This window comes from Equus asinus, chromosome 9 (genome assembly GCF_041296235.1).
Source record: "Equus asinus isolate D_3611 breed Donkey chromosome 9, EquAss-T2T_v2, whole genome shotgun sequence".
NCBI classification, from domain to species: Eukaryota; Metazoa; Chordata; class Mammalia; order Perissodactyla; family Equidae; genus Equus; species Equus asinus.
Window position 1 is genome coordinate 65,858,300 of NC_091798.1, and position 19,637 is coordinate 65,877,936.

Consider the following 19,637-nt stretch of genomic DNA (forward strand, 5'->3'; position numbering starts at 1 on the left):
GATAGATGAGACTCCGAGGGTGCAGATGATAAAGTCATCTACAGCTTGTAGCCTGGGATGTTGGATGACTCACTGGGTTGAGAAACTTTATATTTCTGGTGTGTATAGGTAATTTGATCTATGCTTTCATTCTGAAATAAAGTTATGAAAAGTTAGTAGTCGGCCACAAGCAACAAGTATGAAAACAAGTTGGAGAAACACGGCGGCGCTGCACTACCAGTTAGCCCCTCACGTGAGAACACAGGTCGACCCCATCCAAGGGCCACGAATCCGCTACTCCACCGGAGGCAGCCGGGACCCAGGCTGGCCTTCCGCCGGAACCGGCTTCACGGCTACAGGGCAGCCTGGGTCTCGGAGCCTGGGGGTGGGGGTGAGGGGAAGAGCCGAGCGGCTCCCGGCCAATAGCAGTTCTTGAACTTACACCTACGGACGCCAGCGCGGCTGTGCAAACGGATGTCACACAGCTGGCTCGGAAGCGTCTCCTCCCGCCCCACAAAGGGGGCGTGGGCCTAGCGGCCTCCGAGAAACCTTGGGCGACCGGAGGGAGGTGCGTGCGCCGCTCCCCGCGAGCCCTACGTCCTCGTCGGCCCGCTTCTTCCCAGCAGTCCCTGCCTAGCGGCCGTCCCGGGTGAGCAGCCGGGCGCCCGCGCCCCCGCCCCGAGCGCGCCGCCGCCGCCGGCTCCGCCCCCTCCCCGCGCGGGCCGCGCGCTCCTGCGGTTTCGAGCTGAGTCGCGGGCGCGCGCGCCGCCGGCGGAGCCGCAGTTAAAATGGTCCGAGCGGGACTTCGCGTGCCCCTGCCGCCGCACTGACTGACTGAGCCGGCGAGTCGGGCTCGGACTGGTCGCCTAGGCGGCAGGCTCGCTCCCTCCGTCGCGTCCCCCAAGCTCGCGCCCATCGTTCTCCCGGCTTCCCTGGGCAAAGCATGTAGCCCCCGTCGGGCGCCGGGGCGGCCCGCAGCTGACGCCCACCCCCCACCGTCGCGTGTGTGCCCGTGTGTGCGCAGGGCGGGCGACCCCGCCGCGGGCCCGAGGCCGAGCCAGCGAGCGGCCTGCCCCGTTGCCGGGAGCCCGCCTCTCCGGGCCTCCCTACTTCCCCATCCCGGTCCCTCTCCTCGGGGCCTTCTATATGGGCCACCTTCTCTCGAAGGAGCCGCGTAACCGCCCGAGCCAGAAGAGGCCTCGCTGTTGCAGCTGGTGCCGCCGCCGCCGTCCTCTCCTCAGGCTGCCCCGCCGGACCCCGGCCAAGGCGCCCCCCCAGCCGGCGGCGCCCCGGAGCCGGGACTGCTTCTTCCGCGGGCCTTGCATGCTCTGCTTCATCGTGCACAGCCCCGGCGCGCCCGCCCCCGCCGGCCCAGAGGAGGAGCCGCCGCTGTCGCCGCCGCCGCGGGACGGGGCCTACGCCGCGGCCGCCTCCTCGCAGCACCTGGCGCGGTGCTACGCGGCCCTGGCTGCCGAGGACTGCGCTGCCGCCGCCCGCCGCTTCCTGCTCTCCTCGGCCGCCGCCGCCGCCGCCGCCGCCGCCTCGGCCTCGTCGCCCGCCTCCTGCTGCAAAGAGCTGGGGCTGGCTGCGGCCGCCGCCTGGGAGCAGCAGGGCCGGAGCCTCTTCTTGGCCAGCGTGGGGCCCGTGCGCTTCCTGGGGCCGCCCGCCGCCGTGCAGCTCTTCCGGGGGCCGCCGCCGCCGCCAGCCGAGCCCCCCACGCCCCCTGAGATGGTGTGCAAGCGGAAGGGGGCCGGGGTCCCCGCCTGTACCCCCTGTAAGCAGCCCCGCTGCGGCGGCGGGGGCTGCGGCGGTGGAGGCGGCGGCGGAGGAGGGCCCGCGGGGGGAGGCGCTTCGCCGCCGCGGCCCCCCGACGCCGGCTGCTGCCAGGGCCCAGAGCAGCCATCGCAGCCTCTCTGTCCCCCGCCCTCCTCTCCCACTTCCGAAGTTGCCCCAGCAGAGGCCGGCGGGGACGCCGTCCGAGCGGGGGGCACCGCCCCCTCGCCTGCCCAGCAGCAGCGTGAATGCGGCGACGCGGACTGTCAGGAGCCCCCCGAAAACCCCTGTGACTGTCATAGGGAGCCGCCCCCTGAAGCCCCAGACATCAATCAGCTGCCGCCCTCCATCCTGCTCAAGGTGGGTCTGGACGAGTGGCGCGGGGATGTGCGCTTCCCCCAACCTCGGCCCCCCACCTCGGAGATTTTCTCTCCTCCCCCTGAGCGCGGAGGAGGGGGTTCCCTGACAGCTAGAGACGTCCGAAGGGCAGATTGTGAAGCCAATGGGGAGGATTCTTATGGGCTGTTTTTTGAAGCAGAAAAACTTGAAGTCTACTGAATGTCTTTTAGTAACTTGCGTCTGTTACGTACAATTTAGGGTTCATCTATTTGATTCCCAGCCCAGTGGTTTAGAAACCATTCGTAGGTTTTCTGTGAAATATTTTCATCAGTTGAGCAATTTACACTTACTGGGTAAAGACTTTTACATATTAGTATTTGAAAGTCTTCAAACAGTACTTTCAGATTTGGTAGTTGCTAGTTGATGTCAATAACAGTTAACATTCATTGAGCATTGATGAGGCACTGTGCCAGAGCTCTATATACATAATATCTCATTTAATCCTCCAGTTACCGCTGTGAGATAAATATTGTAAAACCTTTACTTTATACAAGAAGAAACTGGTATTTCGATGCTGTATACCCACAATAGTAAGTCAGGCAGAAGTTTCCTTTGCTCTTATGGAGCTTACAGTCTAGTGGAGCTTGAAGAGGTTGAATGACTTGTCCAAGGTCACACACAGAAAGTAAGGGGCAGATCTGGGTCTTGAACTGGAGAATTTAGGCCTGCCTGACTTGAAAACCCTTTTGTTTGTGCTATGTTCTATTGCTTTTCTACATTTTAACCCTTACCTGAAAGCATACAGATTACTAGAAGGTAAGGACAGATGTATTTTTTGTTGGGGAAATTGATGAGTTGAGGTGGGTGTCCTGTGGGAGCTTTGTTTCACATTGAACTACTAAGTAAATTTTGCAGTTTTGCTGATGCTAGTGACAAACTTAATTATGTGATAGAGCTTGTATTGTTATTATTAACGAGTTCTTTCTCATCATTTTCTCTCTTCTTCCTTCTCGCCCACCCAACACACCTTTTTAAAGCTTAATGAATATAAACGTCCTGTTCAGTGTGGATGCTATTTAAGACTAGCCAAAAATAACCTAGATAAGAATTTGTCTACTTCTATTGTTACAGAAGTAACTGCCATCAATTACAATTGTTACTGTCACCAGTATACTTACTTTGTTTGGTTAGACATTTTGCATATCTGTAATCCTGTGTGTTTGGATCTGTTTCATTGTGGTATTAATGTTCTTGTGAATAATACAGCAAAAGAGTGGGAAAGCTTAATTTTTCCTTCTGTCAAAATGTAATAATTTAATTTTTATTGAGGTATATTTTTTCGAGGAGTAATTGGCTCCTCTGTGTGTTCAGGATGTGCATTTTTAGGGCAGAGGGAACTTTCTTGAATCCTCTAAGTCAGTGGATGACATGGACAAATATCAACAAATATTTGGTCTAGAGGTTTGATTACTGTCTTGTTATTGGGCAAGTAAGACTGTTTAAAACTAACCCAAAACAAAAATCAGGTACTTTCTGCTTAAACTATTATTTCATAAGTTAGAGAATATTGACATATTAAAAAAAGGAAAAAGAAAAGGAGGAAGGACATGATCTCATACTAAAGAGAATAAGAGAATGGCTATAGAATAAATTTATTCTGTCTGCTACATTGTTCTTCCTCACATTTTTGCTGTTGACTGTTGAAGACTTGGTCTAAGGGATATTTCAGAATTACGCATTGGACTAGCCCTGTTGTGTTGGGGTATTTGGATGTATTGTGTAGATTTCCATTCTTTGTATTAGAAGCTTGAATAAAGATTTTTTTGTGGGTCTCGTGGTCCTAGTGAGAGCATGAAGTGAGCATGGTCCTCACTTCAGCATGAAGTGAGTTGGACTGTTTGGAGTGAATTGAAATAGAGGTTTCTCAGCGTTTACCAATCTCAGTAGAACTTTTAAGGATAAGGCTTTTGGGGATAGAGGCTCTGTTGACATAGATCTTGTTCATTGCTCTGTCCCTTCCCCTAATTGCAGTGCATGGTGTTTAGTAGCTTTCAGTAAATATTTATGAACAGAGGAATGACTAGGTGTTGAGGAAGTCTGGACTGAGACTCTGGGTGAATATGCTATTCCACTAAGAGAAGTCACTAAGAAATGTTTATGGTCTCCCTTGAATTATTGTTGTTTTGAGCCACGGTAGAGTTATGTGATGGTGAAAGGATTCTGGCTCTGTTTCTGGTTAGAATTGAGGTGTTTGGCTTGGAGAAGAGAAAACTTGGGGATCTTGGACATTTTTTTTTTTTAAACAATATTATAGGGGCCAGCCCGGTGGCGCAGCAGTTAAGTGTGCATGTTCCACTTCTCGGCTGCCCATGGTTCGCCGGTTCCGATCCCGGGTGCAGACGTGGCATCGCTTGGCAAAAGCCATGCTGTGGTAGGTGTCCCCCATATAAAGTGGAGGAAGTTGGGCATGGATGTAGCTCAGGGCCAGTCTTCTTCAGCAAAAAGAGGAGGATTGGTAGTAGTTAGCTAATCTTCCTCAAAAAAAAAAAAATATTACAAGGGTTGTTGCCTAGAGAGGCACAAATCCATTGGAAAACATTCTTAGAAAGTTTCACCTGTTCCCTTGATAATGAGTCAATAGTCTTTATAGTTGTATTGCTGCATTTTTGTACCAGAAATTACTATAGTTGTAAAAAAGAGGGTGCAGAGGAGGGAGAGTTTGGGAGGAAATGTGATTTAAAGGATGTTTTTAGGGAAAGCTACCATACTTGCCCAATTTTTTGCACGTCTGGCGAAGGCAAAAGACAAAAACTAAATTTTTTCTGTGGTGCTTCATAAGCAGATTTTTGGCTCAATATCAACAAGGCCTATTCCTTTTTGATTTTATTTCTATGTAAGTATTAAGTGTTACTTGCTTTAAATTTAAGAAATGCAGGTAAAGCAAAAGTTTGCCTTGGTTCACTCCTACCCTCCCATGTAGTTTCCTCTCCAGAGGTAACTAACGCTATTACCAGTTTAGATTGTTCTTCTAGACTTGCCGTGTTAAGTATGGTAGCCATATGTGGCTATTTAAATTTAAAGTAGTTAAAATAAAATTTAAAATTCAGTTTTTCAAACACAGTAGCCACATTTCAGAGATCAATAGTCGCATGTGGCTGGTGGCTACTGTACTGGACTGTGCAGATCCAGAACATTTCCATCCTTGCAGAAAGCCCTGTGTAAATCTTCATAGCTTTTTTCATAAGTGGCATCAAAATGTACATGTTGTGTAATTTTTTTTTTTTTGGTTAACTGTATGGTTTGAAGATGATTCCTTATTAGTAAGTATACGATTTCCTTCATTCTTTTTAACTGTGGCATATAGTATTATACCATACTATATTTCTTTCTCTATTAATCGATGCTTCCAATTTGTCGCTACTACAAACAGTGCTAATAGATGTTTTCTTTGCACGTGTGGTCGTATTTTTCTAGGGTAGATTTCAAGAGGTGAAATTTCAGAGTTGAAAAATGTGTATTTTTGGAAATTTAGAAGGTCCTTTGGAATGTGTATTTTTGGAAATTTAGAAGGTCCTTTCTAATAATAAGAGCTGTGTAAAAATGGAATTTATTTCTTTCTTGAAATAGTGGGCCTCACTGGAAATCATTATGTACCTTCAGAACAGGAAGATACCTTATTTGTCATCTGGTCACTCCCCACTTCTTATGCATGAAGAAACAGGCCTGAAGAAGTGAAATGGCTTATCCCAGGACGTTTTAGATAGTGAATGGCAGACCCTGGGCTGGAACCCAGCTCAATGTTTCCAGGTCTAGAGATCTTTTCAACATATTGTATAAGAGGGCCTGAGTAATCTCTCTGAGATTTTATGAAAGAGATTCCTGAATTGGGGAGGCGGGGAGGAGTTTACACCAGATGACTTCTAAGCTATTATGAGTCAGAGGCTAATTTTATAATTGGGTCTGTAAGGTTGAATTGCGGTCTTTAAATATAAGAAATTTGAGAAGCAGGGAATGACTCTTCAAAGGTCAACTGTGGGAATAGTATTTTCTTAAGTACTTAAGCCTGTTACAGTTGCTCTCTGACTGGTTAATGGATTGTTTTGGATTAAATAAGGTAGCTTCAGTCTTTGCTACCTGTTGCCTTAAAAGCAACCCTGACTACTGGTATCGCAATTAGATTTTTGTATAGTGGAACCAGTATGCAACAGTTTTACCAAATGATAGCAGTCGAGTATTTTTCTTCAGTAACTGGGTATTTCGAGACCCATATTTAAATTTTAGAGACCGTGTGTGCTGTATGTTTAGATATCTTGCTGTCAGCAGACTACTTTCTTTCCAAAGGAAACCAGGTGAGAGATCCAAAATCCATCACCGTGATTAGAAAACCACCTTACCATGCATGCATCCCTGATATTGTGTCAGTAGGTATTACATTTTTGCTTTTTTTTTTTTAAAGATTGGCGCCTGAGCTAACAACTGTTGCCAATCTTTTGGGGTTTTTTTTCTGCTTTTTCTCCCCAAATCCCCCTGGTATATAGTTGTATATTTTAGTAGTGGTCCTTCTAGTTGTGGCACATGGGACGCCGCCTCAACATGGCCTGATGAACAGTGCCATGTCCACGCCCAGGATCTGAAGGGGAGTGTGCGAACTTAACCACTCGGTCACGGGGCTGGCCCCTAAAGTTTTGTTTTTACAGCTTTATTACCAACAGGTTGTTTTAGTGTGCAGGGAAGAGTTTTATAAGAGAAATGTGCTTTGGAGGAAAGCTTATATATCCGATGTCTTTTTTTTGGATATGAATATAAGGATGAAAGCTATAGAAATGGGAGTCAAAGAAAAAAGCAGTACTACTTTTTAAAGCTTTGGATGTAGATTACTAGTGGGTAATAGGAAGTAAGTTCCATGTAGCATTTCATGAATGCTTGACTTAAGGCTCCAGTACCTGATAACCTCTAGAAGGTATGTCTCTGGACTTCTAGGGATGGTTTAAATAAGTGCTGAAATGGAATGTCCTTGGGAAGTCAGGTTCAAGATTTTTCTTTGCTGAAAAATGCCAAATAATCTCTGTTAACTTAATCAGGCTACCAAAAGGTGAAATTTGTTGTTTTCTCATTTTAAGAAGTCTGTAAAATCTCTTGACTTGTGGTGAGTAGCTGTCGAGGGGGTGACCTTGAGCCGTTCTTTGCCAGATTGGAGTACCAGACTGTATAAATGATAGGGAATGTAAGGGGAGATAGGTGAAGGCAAATATGGAAGCCCTTAATATTGGCACAATAGTTTCTTAAAAAATTGCTTAACTTAGGCTAAATATTCTATTTTATGATTATCAAGAGTCTTGCCCAAGTCTTGGCCAGTTTGGAGCCCTAGTAGGTGTGGTAAGGGCATCTACGTGGAGGAGGAAGCTAGCAGCAGTGATCGGAGATTGGTTAAATACATAAATATATACATACATACATTACCTAGCTCTGCCCACTGAGAGAGCCTTGGAGAAGGGATACCCAATAACAGTGAATACACCGAGTGTCCAGATCTTAGCTTCTAAATACCATTCTCCGCTAAAAGGAATCCGTGTTCCTTCGAGAAATGGCTGATTCCAGGGCTGAGACAGAGAGAGTTCAAGCTGAGCCTAGAAAATTTTGCGCCAGAATGCAAGGAAATGCTCAAAGACTAATGGAGATATCTCAAAAGGACACGTTGTTTCATAGTATCTTCTCCCACAATACTTAAAAAAAAAAGTTGTGTTCTATCGAATCCTGTGACTGACTTTAGGATAAAACTTATTATTATATAAATATCTTAATACCTGACTGTGCTATAGAGTAAGACTCTGTGTAGTAATAGTTGGGGTTGTATTAGTTTGCTGTGCTTTAAATTTTAATAATTAAATTGTGAGAAATTATTTTAAATTATAGCTGAGGAAATAGTTTTAGAATCTGTGACTTCCCTGATAAGGCTGTATAGTTAGAAAAGTACCAGAAATATGTTTTTTGCCTCTGTTTTTCTAAATGGTGCTTTATTCAACAGACTATTTAGTAAATTTTACTTTCAAGCTTTTGGCAGGCAATATAAATAGAATATTGAAGAAAGAGGCCAGATATGATATACGTAGGAAAAAAATAGAAAAGACCAGAAAAGTTGAGCTTAGTTGAAATAATTAATTCTGAGAAGATTTCAGAGAATATCTGAATCTACAGGATATTAGCTGCTTAGTTCCTCACTAAAATGTATGGTGTGTGTGTTTTCTCAAACAGGAATTCATAGATTCTGGGAAGATAGATGATAGAAGTATGGAGCTTATGGGCTTAAAAAAAAACCCAGCTCTAATTAATTTACCCTTTTTCTTTTCTTTTCTTTTCTTTTTTTTTTGGTGAGGAAGATTGTCCCTGAGCTAAAATCTGTTGCCAATCTTCCTCTTTTTGCCTGAGGAAGATTATCCCTGAGATAACATTCATGCCAGTCTTCCTCTGTTTTGCATGTGCGATGCCGCCGCAGCATGGCTTGATGAGGAGTGTGTAGCTCCATACCCAGGATCTGAACCTTAGAGCCCTGGGCCGCTGAAGCAGAGCGTGTGAACATAATCACTGCGCCACTGGGCCAGCCCCTTAATTTACCCCTTTTAAGTGTACAGTTTGATTTTAAATAAATATATACAGTTGTGCAACCATCACTACAATCCACTTTTAGAACACCTTCACCTCAAATAGTTCCCTTGTATCTCTTTGCAGTCAATTTCTGCTCCTGCCTTGCCCCCAGATGTGCTTTTTGTCTCTATAGTTTTGCCTTTTCTAGAAATTTCATATAAATGACATTGCATAATATGTAGTCAGGAATATTGTGTTGCATCTTTAATGCCTCTGTATTTTTCACAACACCTAGCATAGTATCTGACATATGGGAGATAGTCAATGTAAAATAGCTACACAGATTTGCTTCTTTTCAAATGTTTCTCTAACTTGCATACAGCCTACCTGCTCATAAACCTTCACTCCTTTTTGCAGTAATATCTGATAGCAGATATGATCTCTTCATTGGGAAATGGCCAAATGTAGGTGTTGGTTTGGTTGATATTGAACTGCTGTAAGGTTCTCTGGGATAAGTAGGACCAACTGTTAAGCAACAATGTGATCTCTGGAAGTTTCTTCAGTCTGAAATATCTTATGATATGTTATACCACTGCCGTACTCAAAAATAGAACATTTCATGGCTTAGAAATATTTGGATATCAGCCTGGTAGTGATTAGATCAGGTTATGTCAGTAATATGACTTGTGCATTTTCTGGTAATTAACAGTTTAGTTGTATTGTCCAGATCTGCCACTAAAGATCAATTGTATTAAACTTTTCAAAGTTTTTCAAGTTTTCAACCTAGGTCCTGATTAGAAGTTACTGCTGTTTCCCCATACTATATCCATTCTCCTCATATTCTTTTTAGTAACAGAATCCACCATGTTCTAGCTAGGCACATGACCCCCTAATTAGAGACTTTCTCAGCGTCTCTTGTGGATAGATGTTGGCTGTGTGACTAAATATTAGGTAATAGGATGTGAGTGGAGTCAATGTGTGCAACTTGTAAGTCACACCATAAAAAGCAGCTGCTTGTCCTGTGCTTCCCCCTCCCTCTTTCAGGGTTAGACCACCTGGATTATAAGAGTAAGCCATCTTCCACCCTGTAAATGAGGGCAGTGATGAAAGCCCAACAAGGTATAAGATGATAGCGCTCTGGATCTTCTACATCCTTAGAATATCTACTTAGCTTGGACTTCTGTCGTGTTCAAGGCCTGGCTAACAGGCCTGTGTTAAACTAAGCAATTTCCTGGCTTGATGCAAGTGCCGTGCTAGTTTTTTTCAGTGTCATTTTTCCCTTTGTAGTTTTCTTTATGGAACAAAAACTTTGTTTCAGGTCAGTCCTTTACAGACCTATCTTCTCTTTCTTCAAAGCAACCTTTGAAATTTTCTCTTGAATCTCAAATTATTCAAAGATATTTCAGAAATGCCTTTGACTATATAATCTTAAAGCCAATGAACAAATCTCATGTCTTAGTGTCTCCCACAGAAACCTAGGTATATATGCACAGATGTTTGTTAAATGAGTTAAGAAGATAGTTTGGGGGAGAGTGTTTTCTGAGGAGTTAGGATATAGGTGAGATAGCATTTTAATGACAGAAAGAAAAGCAGGAATATTTAAACATGTGTTATCTATTTCTGTGTAACAAATTATGCCAACACTTAGCAGTTTAAAATCACAAACATTTATTATTTCACATTTTCTGTGGGTTAGGAATCCCTCTGTGGCTTAGCTTGGTCCCTCTGGTCCACAATTTCTTATGAGGCTGTTATCAAGGTGTTGGGTGAGGCTGCTCATCTAGGACTTGAGAATTCTCATCCACACTTACTCATGTGGTTGTTGGTAGGCTTCAGTTCCTCGCTGGCTGTTGGCGAGATGCTAAGTTCCTTGCTATGCCACATGGGCTTCTCCGTAGGGCTACTCACAACATGGCAGCTCACTCCACACCGAACAACAGATCCAAGAACACCCAAAATGGAAGCCACAGTTTTAATTTTTTTATTGAGGTCATAATCTTTTACAACATTGTGAAATTTCAGTTGTACATTATTATTTGTCCATCACCATCTAAGTGCTCCCCTTCACCCTTTGTGCCTACCCTCCAGCCCCCTTCCCCCTGGTAACCACTAAACTGTTCTCCTTGTCCGTGTGTTTGTCTTCCACGTATGAGTGAAATCATGTGGTGTTTGTCTTTCTCTGTCTGGCTTGTGTAGCTTAACATAATACCCTCAAGGTCCATCCATGTTGTTGTGAATGGGATGATTTTGTCTTTTTTTATGGCTGAGTAGTATTCCATTGTGTGTGTGTGTGTGTGTGTATATATATATATACACACACCACATCTTCTTTATCTAATCATCAGTCGATGGGCACTTGAGTTGCTTCCAAGTCTTGGCTATTGTGAATAATGCTGTAATGAACATAGGGGTGCATAAGTCTCTTTGAATTGTTGATTTCAATTTCTTTGGATAGATACCCACTAGTGGGATAGCTGGGTCATATGGTATTTCTATTTTTAGTTTTTTGAGACATCTCCATACTGTTTTCCATGGTGGCTGCGGCAGTTTGCATTCCACCAGCTGTGTATGAGGGTTCCCTTTTCCCCACAACCTCTCCAACATTTGTTATTTTTTTTGTCTTGCTGATTATGGCCATTTTAACGGGTGTAAGGTGATATCTTAGTGTAGTTTTGATTTGCATTTCCCAGATGATTAGTCATGTTGAACATCTTTTCGTGTGCCTGTTGGCCATCTGTATATCTTTTTTGGAGAAATGCCTGTTCATATCCTCTGCCCATTTTTTGATCGAGTTGTTTGTTTTTGTGAGTTCGTTATATATTACGGAGATTAACCCCTTGTTGGATATATGATTTGCAAATATTTTCTCCCAATTGGTGGGTTGTCTTTTTGTTTTGATTCTGGTTTCCTTTGCCTTGCAGAAACTCTTTAGTGTGATGAAGTCACAGGTTTTTTTAACCTAACCTCAGAAGTGACGTTTTATCACTTCTGCCATACTCTGTTCATTAGAAGTGAGTCAGTAAATCCAGCTCACACTCAAGAGGAGAGGATTATACAGGTGTAAACACCAGGAGGTAGGATCATTGGGGGCCATTGTGCAGGTTGCCAACTACAAACCATATGCAAAGATCTATTAAATAATGTATTGGTATTTTGGCTTAGTCTTTTGCCTTTTCACTTTTATCCATCTTCACTGCTACAGATTTTCTCATCTCTTCACCCATTTATTATGTTTCCCTTCACTTGGACAAATAAGACTTATCTAGACCCACCTAGATTTAGTCATTTATCTGTGGATTACAACAATCATCTCACTTTTACAAAAGAGAAAACTAATGTTCAGAGAAGGGTTCTATCCAAAATCAGACATATTTTAAACAAGGTGCTTCTTGGTTCTAATGACCACATTTCACATATCTTCTATTTAAGGGACAAATTAGCCGTTTAAAACCACATAGTCCTTTAACCTTAAACAAATGATCTAGTCTCTCTGAATCTTTATTTTCTCGTCTATAAAATAAAGAGGACAAGCATAAAAATATCCACAAGAGAGGGACTTCCAGCTATGGCCACATGAAGAGTTTGGTGAATCCTCTCCACACACACACACGTGTAAGATTGGGCAAAATTGCCCAAAACTATTTGATCTTTGGAAATTGGCCAAAGGTAGACAACAAATTGACAAACATTTATTCTTAGGAAAACTGCTAGAGCTTCAGGGAAGAATAGTGGAAGTCTACAGCATTCTTGCATGAGGCTTCTACTGTCGCCCCCTGCCCCAGTACCTTTGGCAAGAACCAGAGTTTGGAAAATCAGCAGCTTTTTTTCCAAAAATGCTTTGTCTTATTTATTTATTTAGAGATTCGCCCTGAGGTATCATCTGTTGCCAGTTTTCCTCTCTTTTTTTTTTTTTCCCTCCCCAAAGCCCCAGTATATGGTTGTATATTCTAGTTGTAAGTCCTTCTGGTTCTTCTATGTGAGCCAACACAACAGCATGGCTACTGACAAGTGAGTGGTGTGGTTCTGTGGGAATTGAACCCAGGCCACTGAAGTGGAGCATGCCAAACTTTAACCACTAGGCCATCAGACTGGCCTGTAAAATGAGCAGCTTTGCTGCCTGAGAGGCTAACTCAGTTTGGGGCAATGAGTAAAACCTGTATTTGTCAACCAGAAGTGGTGAACTTGGTAGGTAACAAGCAGAGAAAACCCACATATTTTCAAGTCTCAGGTTGTGGTACCAGATGGGATGAATTGGAGACCAGCTAGGAATTTAACAGGCAGACCTTGGAGATGAGAGATCCATGAAGGGTTAAGTTCTCCACCCCGGCTTGCTGTGAAACTTTGCACATGTGCAGGAGGGATTGAGAGTGTCCAGCAGAAAGCAAGGGCCAAGACCTGAGAATTGGCTAAGCCTTGAATGTGCTCTTCCCAACGCACACCCAGATTGAAGAGCAGGTTTGAGATGTTTGAATGAACACCGTTGCCCAAATAACTAGCTGAAAACTAAGCTATTCAGATACAGGGTATACTCCTTAGGAAGCCAGGCTAAAAAAATGTAAATAAGAATTAAAACCTGCATGGAGATACCCACACTGCAGGGGACACAGATGCCACAGTTTAAGACCAGGGAGATTAAAATTAAAAAAAAAATTCTGAAAAATAAATGAAATTCCAGAGTTGCTACAATATGTTATCTAAGATGTCTAGTTTTTAACAAAAAATTATGAGACATGTAAAGAGACAGAAAAATGTGACTTATACTGAGAGAAAACAAAGTGGTTAATAGAAACTGACTCTCAGTGAGCTCAGGTATTAGACTTAGCAGACAGAAACTTCCAACTGCTATTATAAACATGTTAAAAGAAGGGAAGGAAATGTTATTTAAATTTTATAGGAGGATATGATGACATTGACCCAACGAATGTGGACTCTCACTATAAAGAAACGCAAACTATAAAAAAACTATTTTTTGATGCTATTGTAAATGAAAGTGTTTTGTTTTTTTTTGGCTGATGAAGATTAGCCCTGAGCTAACATTTGTTGCCAGTCCTCCTCATGCTTTTTGCTTGAGGAAGATTAGCTCTGAGCTAACATCTGTGCCAGTCTTCCTCTACTTAATATGTGGGATGCTGCCACAGCATGGCTGATGAGTGGTGTAGGTCCATGCCCGGATTTGAACCCTCAAAACCAGGCCACTGAAGCAGAATGTGCCGAACTTAACCACTACACCATGGGGCTGGCCCCCAGAAGTGCTTTCTTAATTTCATTTTTGAATTGTTCATTTCCATTCAATGTAGAAGTATTTGCATATCAGCACTAAAATTTTTTTGTGTATTCTTAGAATTTTCTCTGATCTTATGATCATGATATCTGTGAATAGAGAACATTTTAATTCTTACTTTCTAATCTGGATGCCTTTTATTTCTTTTCCTTGCATTATTACCCAGGCCAGAATCTCCAGTACAATGTTGAATAGAAGCAGAGACAGTAGACATTCTTGTTTTATTCTTCATTTCAGGGGAAAAATGTTCAGTCTTTACCATTAAGTATAATGTTAGCTGTGAGTTTTTCATAGATGCCGTCTGTCAAACCTAGGAAGTTTCCTTTAGGAATAAAAGGAATAACTAGGAATAAGTTTTCTGAGTATTTTTATTAAGGAAGGCTATTGGATTTTGTCAAATGTTTCTCTGCATCAATTGAGATGGTCATTTTTTTTAAAAGATTTTTATTTTTCCTTTTTCTCCCCAAAGCCCCGTGGTACATAGTTGTATATTTTTAGTTGTGGGTCCTTCTAGTTGTGGCGTGCAGGATGCTGCCTCAGCATGGCTTGATGAGCAGTGCCATGTCCACGCCTAGGATCTGAACCGGCGAAACCCTGGTCTGCTGAAGTGGAGTGTGCCAACTTAACCACTTGGTCACAGCGCCGGCCCCGTCATTTATTTTAAACCTTCATTTTCTTAACATGGTGTGTTAAATGGATTTTTTTTTTTTGCATGTTAAATCACCTTTGTGTTCCTGGAATAAATCCCACTTGGCCATGGTGTATAATCCTTTTAATATGCTGCTGGATTCAAGTTGCTAATATTTTGTTGATGATTTTTGCATCTATATATATATAGGGGATATTGGTCTGCAGTTTTCTTGTGTTGTCTTTGGCTTTGGTATCAGGGTAATGCTGACCTCAAAGAATGAAGTAGGAAGTGTTCCCTCATTCTCCAGTTTTTGGAAGAATTTAAGGATTGGTGTGGCTCTTCTTTAAATGTGTCACTAATGAGGCCCTCTGGTCCTTAGCTTTTCTTTGTTGAAAGTTTTTTGATTATTGATTCAATCTTTTTTTTTTTTTGAGGGTATGGTTTTCCCTTTATTGAAAAAACTCAATACAAAGCTTCTATAGGGACTGTACATGTTTTAAAAGAAAAGCAAAACATCAAATGGGATACAATAACTCAAAAACAAGTCTTTGGAAATAAATGAGGGAGGCACCTCCCTCCATCCTGAGGGAGGCACGCGGCTGACCTTGTCTGGAAACCACTTGTCTCTACCCGCGAAGGCAGCACCTGACCAAGTGCCCGGCCAGAACCATCTGTGACCTCCTCCCTTCATGGACTTTATCAGCTTGGCCCTAATTTGTCCATTTTGAGAAGTTAGACAATACACATTTCTAGGTTTGAGGACAACATTTCACATCAAGTCTTTGTGTTTCTCCCTAGACGAAAATTCAGATGCACGACTATTTCTTTCTCATTATAAAGCAATTCTCAATTAGCAATCAAGTAATATTTTTTAAAAAGACAAAATGGTGATTACCCAGTGTTACATGTGACCATAAACAATTAAAGACCATTGGGTGACACCGCCAGAAGCAATACTAGATGGAGGATTACTTACAAAAAGAGCAATTTTCAATAGAAAACTATTCCCCCTGGGAAATAAATTTAATATTTTGTTGTTAAACAACTGGGGCAAAAGACTAGATTTCCTATAACAGAATGGGATGAGAAAGGCTTCCACAGACCCCTAATAGCATAGGAATGGGATATTTTTGATGGTTTTATGATGACAATTAAACCTTCCTAGCCATTCTAGCTCTCTGAAGGAAACGTTCAATGAAAAGACCAAATCATACAAAGCATTTAAGATTTTCAAACAGTTGCCCGATAACAAAATTGTAAAACAGGAAATTATTCATAGCATTACGTTTATCAAATATCTGAATAAGCAACATTCAGAAATGCTATCCTAGAGCAGCTTACGGGTATATTGTGGTACTTCGAGCTACTACAAAAACAGTCGGAAATTGCTTAATGCACTAGGTGTAACGATAATGTTTTACTTTTTGCAAGCCATGTATCTCTCAGATACATTCTCCCAGTTGATCACATTCCAAATGGCTTTCAGATAATCAGGCCTGACGTTTTTATACTGAAGGTAATAAGCGTGCTCCCACACATCAATCCCCAGCAGGGGAATAAGACCTGTTGTTCCCTGCAGGGGATCCTGGTTAGGACAGGCAACAATCTGGAGGCGTCCCTGGTCCTTATTGAAACCAAGCCAACCCCAACCCAAGCCTTGGACACCAGCCGATACAGCGGTCAACTTCTGTTTAAATTTGTCGAAGGAACCAAAGTTGGCGTCCCGCAATTGCCCTTTGGGTTCTCCCCCGCCATTGGGGCTCAGGTTTGTCCAGAAAATGGTATGATTGATATGGCCTCCACCATTGAACTTCAGTGCAGGCTGCAAAGCAGTCTGAGCTGTCACGTCCCCCTTGGCCAGCGCCTCCTTGTACTTCTTGGTGACGTTCAGGTTGTTCACATAGGCCGCGTGGTGCTTGCTGTGGTGCAGCTGCATGATCTGGGCATTGATGTAGGGCTCCAGGGCGCCATAATCATACTGCAAGTCGGGGAGGCTGTGCTTCTGCCGGGACCCCAGAGCTGGCACCAGCTTCCTGCTCGTGCTGCACTCCGCCCGGCACAACATGGTGACCGTCGCGGACTCAAAGAACCTCAGAGATCGCGCCGCGCAGACGGCCCGCGGCGGACGTGCATCCCTGCCGCTCTTCAAGGGCACCACCAGCCCCCGATTCAATCTTTTTACTTACTATAATTGTATTCAGATTTTCTATTTCTTCTTGAGTCAGTTTTTTGTAGTTTGTATGTTTCTAGGAATTTGCCCATTTCATCTAGGTTGTGTAATTTCTTGTTCATAGTATTCTCTTATAATTCTTTCTATTTTTGTAAGGTTGGTAGTAATGTCTCTATTTTCATTTATGATTTTATTAATTTGAGTGTTCTTTCTTTTCTTAGTTTAGCTTAGGGTTTGTCAGTTTTGTTGATCTTTTCAAAGAACCAACTTATGGTTTCATTGATTCTATTATTTCTTTAGTCTGTATTTCATTTTATATCTGCTCTGATCTATATTTCCTTCCTTATGCTTGGCTTGTGTTTGGTTTTCTCTTCTTTTTGTAGTTCCTTAAGGTGGAAGGTTAGGTTTTTGGGTTTGAGATCTTAATTCTTTTTTAATACAGTGTTTACAGCTAAGTCCCATAAATTTTGGTATATTGTGTTTTTGTTTTCATTCATCTCAAAATATGTTTTATTTTTCCTTGTGATTTCTTCTTATTCCTTGATTATTTACAAATGTGTTGTTTAATTTCCACAGATTTATAAAATTTCCAGATTTCCTTCTTGTATTGATTTTTAATTTCATTCCTTAGTGATCATAAAAGATACTTTATATGATTTCAGTCTTTTAAAATTTATTGAGACTTGATTTGTGGCCTAAGATATGATTTATCCTTGAGAATTTTCCATGTGCACTTGAGAAGAATGTATATTCTGTTGTTAGGTGGAGTGTTCTGTAAATATCTGTTAGGCCTAGTTGGTTTAAGTTTTGTTCAAGTCATCAGTTTTCCTGTTTATCTTCTGTCTGGTTTTATCCATTATTGAAAGTGGAGTGTTGAAGTCTCCAAGTATTATTGTAGAACTGTTAATTTTTACCTTCAATTCTGTCAGTTTTTGATTCATATTATTTTGGACCTCTGTTGTTAAATGCATATATATAATTGTTGTATCTTCTTGATGAATTGACCCTTTTATCATTCTGTAATTTTTTTTGGTGAATTGTAACAATTTTCGTCTTAAAGTCCAGTTTGTCTGAGCTTAGCGTAGACACTCCAGCTCTCTTTTGGTTACTATTTGAGTAGAATATATTTTTTCATCCTTTTACTTTCGAACTGTATATGTCTTTGGATCTAAAGTGAGTCTCTCTTAGACAGTATATAATGGATCATGTTTTTCGTTCCATTCCTTTATTCTCTGTTTCTAAATTGGAGAGTTTAATCTTTTTATATTTGATGTAATTACTGATAAGGAAAGACTTCTACCATTTTGTTGTTCTGTCTTATATTTTTTGTTCATCAATTTCTCCATTGCTGTTCTTTGTGTTAGATATTTCTTAGTATACTATTTTGATTTCCTTCTTTTTTCTTCTATAAATAAATATATATAATTTGCTTACTTTCTTAGTATTTGCTCTGGGAGTTGTAACTAGCATAATTTATGGTGATCTAGTTTGAATTAATACTGTTCTGTTGATCTCAAACCTATTGATGGTAGTGTCCTAGGTCAAAAACGCCTGCAGTGCTCTCCTAGGCACACATCATTCATAGCAAGCTCCCCAGACATTGCCCCCACTGAGGTCCCTGTTTATGGCCAGGCCAGCTCTTGTGGTTATTATTATGCTTGCAGGATGCATTTCAGCAAGAAACCATCAAGGAACTTTGAGGAACAAGATTTATTGCTCACTGATCTTGAAGGGTATATGTACACCCGAGGGCCACACAGCCAGGTTTTGAGTAGAGAACGTGTGCAGAAATGGGGCTCTGCTTTATTTAGAGGTCAAGGGTGGGATATCTAGGGTTTTGTGGATTCACTCTTTATTGGCTAAAGCATAAGATCCAGAATTAGGGCATGGAAAGGGAGAAATGGGATCACTCAAGTGGTCAGTTATCTAGGTTACCCAGGGCTTCCTGAGAGAGGGACCTTCTTGGGTGGTGGTGGCCAGTTCCTTATCTGGTTGTTTTTCTAGTAGCTATGTCATGCAACTGGCAATATGTTTATTCAAGATTGATATCTCTTGAAATGGATGTCTTGGCAATCAGGTTAATGTCACACACACTACAATCAAAAATGCTTAATGTCAGGCACTTAGACTACAAATACCAATTTTGTTTCAATGGTATATAAAATTAGAATTATTTTATGTAGTTGTCTTTTTTAATCATGTAGGAAAAAGAGGAGTACAAGCCAAAAATACATTAATACTGAATTTTATATTTACCTACTTGAATACCTGCTTTTCCTGGTGTTCTTTATTTCTTCATATAGTTTCAAGCTATTGGCTAGTGCTCTTTCATTTAGCCAGAAAGACTCACTTTAGCATTTCTTATAAGCAGGTCCACCAGTGACGAACTCCCTCAGTTTTTGTTTATCTGGAAATAGCTTAATTTCTTCTTCATCTTTGAAGGATAGTTTTGCCAGATAAAGAATTCTTGCTTGACAGTTTTCTTTCAGCACTTTATATACGTTATCCCATTGCCTTCTGGCCTACATGATTTCTGATGAGAAATCAGTTGTTAATCTTTTTGAGGATCCTTTGTACATGATGAGTTGCTTTTCTCTTGCTGCTTTCAGGGTTCTCTCTTTGTGTTCTTACAATTTGATTGTAATGTGTCTTGGTGTAGCTCTCTTTGAGTTAATCTTATTGGAGTTCATTGATCTTATGAATGTCTAGATTCATGTCTTTCATCAAATTTGCCAGGGATTAGCAATGTTGTGTTTAGACTGAAATTTCAGTCTTACCTTCCTTGGCCTGTGATTCCAGTGTTAGCTCAGTTTTCAAAGACTGCTATGCTGCTTTGGGTTTCTTCTGTACATGTGCAGCTTTGTGGTTAACTTAGGTTATTT

The 19,637-nt window shown here is 42.0% G+C and overlaps 1 protein-coding gene and 1 pseudogene across 4 annotated transcripts in view; one reads left to right on the forward strand and one right to left on the reverse strand.

Moving 5' to 3' along the window:
* Window positions 1-991: 991 nt before the first annotated feature.
* The window catches only part of FBXL17 (F-box and leucine rich repeat protein 17), a 465,079-nt gene continuing 446,433 nt past the window's right edge, over window positions 992-19,637 (forward strand). For all 4 annotated transcript variants that reach the window (XM_014852976.3, XM_070517628.1, XM_044780075.2 and 1 more), the window contains exon 1: window positions 992-2,112. In XM_014852976.3, the coding sequence (XP_014708462.3) occupies window positions 1,126-2,112 (987 nt within the window). In that variant the 5' untranslated portion in view covers window positions 992-1,125. The remainder of the gene's footprint in view (window positions 2,113-19,637) is intronic.
* On the reverse strand, window positions 15,006-16,665 carry LOC106838743 (superoxide dismutase [Mn], mitochondrial pseudogene; annotated as a pseudogene).